Source organism: Benincasa hispida, chromosome 8 (genome assembly GCF_027475165.1).
Source record: "Benincasa hispida cultivar pf3 chromosome 8, pf3_genome.v1.1, whole genome shotgun sequence".
Classification (NCBI taxonomy): Eukaryota; Viridiplantae; Streptophyta; class Magnoliopsida; order Cucurbitales; family Cucurbitaceae; genus Benincasa; species Benincasa hispida.
Genome location: NC_143485.1, coordinates 66,566,523 through 66,571,947, shown reverse-complemented (window position 1 = coordinate 66,571,947; position 5,425 = coordinate 66,566,523). Strand labels below are relative to the sequence as shown.

Genomic DNA, 5,425 nt, shown 5'->3' with positions numbered 1-5,425 from the left:
ATAGTCACCTCAACTAAAATTTCTAGGATATTAAGAGCAAAATGTTCTTAAAAAAATCATTTATTTTTATTTCAACTCTTTTGATAAAAAATCATTTAAAATAAACTATAAAAATGTTTTAAAAACTATTTTAAGTTGTTACTAAACACTTCAATTTTTTTCCAAAATGACTTATTTTCAAAATTAAACACTTGAAATGTTAATCAATCTAAGTAAGTGACTAATATAAATTGAATTCATTCCTAAATCCTTTATAAATCCTTCATTATACCCATGAACAACCCATGATGGTTTTGTTGCTAAGAACATCAAAATAGAGAGCTTTTAGCAAGAGCTATTACAACAGATATCAATTTACAATAAACCCATTAATATCAATGTCTTAGGATGAATCATAGCATGAAAAGAATGGAAAATAGATAAAAGCATAATCAAAGTTAGTTTCGGGTGATGATATTCCCATGTCCCTGAACTACCTTATAAGACAATATTTTAAATATATTAATAAAGATTGGTTGGTAAGTTCTTTACAAGAGATGGAGTGAGTTACTTGGGTAAGAAAGGATCAAACAACTTTGCTAAGATCGCATGTTGTATTCTTCGAGTGTAGGTAAAAAGCCAAGACGATAAAAGTGGGTCTGCCCCCTGTAATGACATTTCATAATGTTCATCTGAAGAACATATCTTGTCATCGGATAATTGATATAAGTATATTGGAGAGTTCAAACCTTAAATTCAAATAATAAGGGGAGGGTTGTAGCATCGTCAAGTGCGTACGTTCCCATGAATCCCATATGCCGTCATTTAAACCTGTCGCGTGATATGTAATCTTGTATATCTTGCAATCAACTTTGCTAGTGTTTCAATCAAAGATTTGGGATCAAATGCTACACCAATCTTAGAATCACATACGGAATCAACGACAATCTGCAGAAGTTTCATTTTAATCATGCACTAAAATAGCACAAATTAAGGCAATTACACATCATTAATAGTAAATGCAATCGAAAACTGGAAAAACTTTTTACGAATCTGTGCCCTCAGAAGTCATAAGTCTGCTGGGCACGAAATTGGCAAAGACGTTTATTCCAATGCAACTAAAAGCAAGTAATCATAACGGTGGTGTTGATGATACCAAGTTACTAACAATGGAAATGTGTACTCGATCATACCACATCAAAGATTCCTTGTGCAGCCAAGGCTTGAAAATCTACTGGAATCTTGCCGTCTTTGGGCACCAAAATGGTATTAATGTACTGATCCGGCTACATACATAAGATATTGCAACAGAAACATTTTCTTAAGAGACCCAACAATGTGTTTTCTGAAAGCGAAACTTAAAACTATCAAAACTTGAGTAATATGACTGCGCAGAAATATTTGTTACCAGACAACAGATTACCCGTTTCACAAGGGTATGATTTAATTATTTAAATTTATAAGAATTAACTTACGGTGTTATTTAAACAATTATCCTTGTCTCCGTAGGTTCTGTTTAAAGCATCTGAAATGGCAGTTGTAAAACTTGAAGCAGTAAAACCACTAGTCTCGCGATCATGTGTGCCATTCAATAGAAGCACCTGTCATTGGAATGATGCAAATCCATGCCAGATGTTTGAGATTCAGTGCTGATTAATGGATGAACTAACCATAAAAAATACTATAAAAAAAAAAAACCTGAAAGCACTAAGCGAAAATTTTTAATTTATCATAAATGGGCCATCTAGCAGATGACAGTGTGGAACTATCATTGTTCAGGTTTGAGCAAATATTACCTTCGGGCAGGAGGATCTTGATGAAATGATCTCACCAATTCCAAGCAACACCTGAAATAATCCATAAATGGTGAAAAAATTAGCGTTAAATTTGACTACCCTGTAATATCGTGTTTTGTAAAAGAAAACAAAATGAAGATTAGCATGGCAGAAAACTAAAACTGTAAATTCATCATATCATTACATAATCATATGATTCATATCAACAAGAGTTGTGTAACTAGTAAGTTGAAGTAAGCAAAATCTAATGATGGAATAGAATGCGTACAAGTTATAAAGACTTTTACCAGTGATGGGCATATGGAAGTGAAGAGGGATCCCATAGCATAAACAATGCAGTCCACGTTCTTCAACTGGTTGAGGACAACAGGATTTGCAGCAGGGAAAACCTAATTAATGAAAGCACTGCAATTACCATGAGTCATGGAAATCAGGTTTGAATAAGCATTTTAAAGAGTAGCATTTTTGTTTATAGCATTCAAAATATGTAAACAAAAAAAAACAAAACAAAACAGAAACAGAGACAAAAGAATCAAGATGCTTCCATATAGTATTCATGATTGATAAGTTGATAATACACCTTAAACCGAATTAGGAGAAAAAAAATTCAAACAAAAACTATTTTTCTCAGACAACACCCTTCACAAGATTGATACTAAAAGTTACGTAATAGAAGTAGGTAAGTATAGCCCGTATTATGATCAAGTTACAGTGGATAAGTCATTTACCTCATGCAGCAAATTACAGCCCTCACTTGACATGTAAAATACCCTTTTTATTCTTGAAGGAAGTGCTGGAGCCAAACTGTTTCCCTGTAAGATTTCCACATTTGAGTAAATAAGAAAACCTCGTAACCACCTCTACATCTAATCGTCTAACCACATGCCAAAGCATTTCCAACTACAACATTGAATCATCACACCAGTCGGTAACAATCATGTATATTGAATAAGTTCAATATGTAGGATAATCATCATGGAGAAAATAGTGCAATGAGTTAATAAATGGCCAGATTAACCATCCACTGATTTTATGTGAAATTTTTAGTTAAAGAATCAAACTTGAGTAATCCAAGTTAATGTATAAAATCCACAAAATAAATTGATTTCATGTTTTCAACCACGGCATTTGTATAAGTAAGCAAGATCACTTCACATTCCCATGATTGACCCCTCTACTGTAAATCTGTGCTACATCGTTTCCATGAAGTAAAGCCCTGGATCACCAATATTAAAAGCATTTCTATGAAACACCAGCAGAGTTTAATCAACTGCAGATGAGCCTTGGTAACCATAGTTATCAGGAAACAAATATCACAATTAGAAATGAACTTCACGGCTTCACTGTGAAATAAAAATCGGCTTCAAACAAACTGTACCTTATTAATAATTTCTGAAGGTCCAGTCGTTGGATGAGAGATTTCATTCTGACCACGTATTATTGTCCCATCCTGAACGTAGATTGTAAAAAGAACAATGTTTAAAATGGATGGTTTTCATAGTTCAAATTCATGAGTCCATCCCAAGACAGCATTGGAGAAACTTAACAGCTGTATCAGAATCTTTATGAAAAAGAGCAATGACATTAAGAAAATTTTAAAAAGTTAACTTGAGAGTTGAGGAGAGAGTATGGAAGGGATTCAAAGCAACTAGGTTTCAGAAAGAAAGGTTTAAAAGATGAATTCTGCAACCTTGGCTCCAACGGCAATGTGAAAAATGAAATGTCTCAACATTAGTTCACCTCTGAACAGAGAATTTGAATGCACTAGATAATTGAAATTACTATTACCTCTTTCAGGCACTTAGGCTCATTCTTGCACTCTCTCATTGTTATTGGCATGTATTATATAAAATCTTGAGCAATAATTGTAAAAGGAACAGAATGTTGACATCATACCCATAATTCACATCCTAATGTGAGCCTATCATTAGTGGAAATCACTGGAAGGACAAGGCTGCCTGATGGGATGTCTGAAACACGTGAAAACAGAAAAATTGCAGCATCTAACGATTGGAAAAATATACGAGCACCTGCAAAAAAGAAATTCCCAATGCTGCGAAGTAAAGGAAGTTAGTAACTCATGCTCAAAATAATGAACCAATGAGTTGCATAATTTGGTATTATGTAAAACCAACTTATGTACTTTTCCTTCCTTAAGTCCATACCTTCGATAGAGCAAGGATAAACTACAACACATACCTTCCATTGCTGAAACAAAATAACATTTCGGACCGTCGAAGAATCTGTAGTCAAGCAATTTTATTACATTTCATATGCAGCCTTCGTTAAAAACAAATAGACTTAAATTGATGGGGAATTATAGTAGTGTGATTAGAGGCATAAAAGTAGAGTGGGAGATCAGAAGAACCTTAAAAATTAGTTAGCCTACTATGAACTAAGAGCCAAAAATGTCACCTACATTGTACCTGGTTCTGAAAATAGGCCAGAAATGCTCGAATAGTTTCCCTGTAGGGCTTTGAGACACCGTCCCATAGAGAATTTTCTCCTTCCACGATATCATACCTGACAAATTTCCATAGAGATTGTTCTGTTACCAATTAGATCGTTGCCTGCTAAGTGCTATGAAACCTAGCAAATAGAGAATCAAGTTCATGCCACAAAGAAATAGATAACAAGTAACCACAGTGTGTACTTTGCGCCCAAAAAAAAACGATAAAAAAACGAACGACAGAGCCAAAATAATAAAGGAGGCTGCAAGCTTATTCAAATTGTTTTTATTGTAAATTGATACGTCATATGCGAGATTCAGAATTGCAAGCGTTTAGATAGAAATTTCATTAAAATTGTTCTTAAATCATGGCAACTTGATGACAAAGCTGATGAAGCCAAAGCTAAAAGTTAAAACATGCTACATTTATCATTTTGGAGGGGGAAAAGACCAAAAAAATGAAAGAAAGTAAGTCAGCTGGTGAAAAAGATACCACTCCGACTTGGCCTGCTGTGCATCAAGCGGTAAACGATGACCTAACAATCTGCGCACCGCGAGAGCCTCCGCCGTACTCTGATCAGATAACCTCAAACATCTTGACCGTATATCTCCAACAGCCGGACCACCTAGCCCAAGATTCAGTCAAAAATTGAATATATAATTTCCAAAAAAAAATAATTAACGTTAAACAGACTCACCAAGCACACGAACGATCTCAGCGGTGCTACCGCCATCATCGGAAACAGGAAGAACATGGGCCACACGAGTTGTAAAGTTTTTGAGCTCCTCGACTACGCCATTAAATGCAGTTCCACCTACACCATGAGAAACGTACTCGTTCAGAAGAGAAAATGAACGGAGGCATTACGAAACAGCGGAATTGTAGTAGTTCCGGCAAGATTCAGGGATTGAGACCTGAGAAGACGAGGAGAGAGGGTTGGTTAGGGTTATTATGATTAGAAGCGGAGGAGCCATTGCAATGGGAAGGAGGAAGAGCCATAGAGAGAAAAGATCTGGAAGAAACATGGAGAGGAGTTTTGGGGAGATTGAGGCACAGTGAGGGACCCAAGCTTGTTTCCGCCATAATCGCGCGCGTACTCTGCGGCCGGGAACACTTTGCCGATGCCTTTTTTTTTTTATTATTATTATTATTATTATTTTCTTTTTCATTTCCGCCTATCCTCCACCTCAGCATCCATCT

General features: G+C 35.4%; 1 protein-coding gene across 5 annotated transcripts; it reads right to left on the bottom strand.

Annotated features, from left to right (window-relative positions):
- Positions 1-335: 335 nt before the first annotated feature.
- On the bottom strand, positions 336-5,425 carry MEE18 (maternal effect embryo arrest 18). Of its 5 annotated transcripts, none has more exons than XR_016531390.1 (14): positions 5,140-5,425; positions 4,923-5,039; positions 4,718-4,850; positions 4,202-4,298; positions 3,975-4,018; positions 3,672-3,828; positions 3,154-3,225; positions 2,504-2,587; positions 2,063-2,164; positions 1,776-1,826; positions 1,455-1,580; positions 1,148-1,265; positions 729-927; positions 336-645 (listed from the first exon to the last, which is right to left on the bottom strand). XR_016531390.1 is itself a non-coding variant. In XM_039039162.2 (13 exons), exons 1-13 carry the CDS (start codon positions 5,417-5,419, stop codon positions 805-807), a joined length of 1,479 nt encoding a protein of 492 aa, XP_038895090.1. In that variant the 5' UTR covers positions 5,420-5,425; the 3' UTR covers positions 336-804. The 5 variants fall into 5 exon arrangements, 2 of the variants coding, with proteins under 2 accessions (XP_038895090.1, XP_090172690.1); XR_005483416.2 differs by having other exon boundaries at positions 1,173-1,265; XM_039039162.2 differs by having other exon boundaries at positions 336-927; positions 1,173-1,265.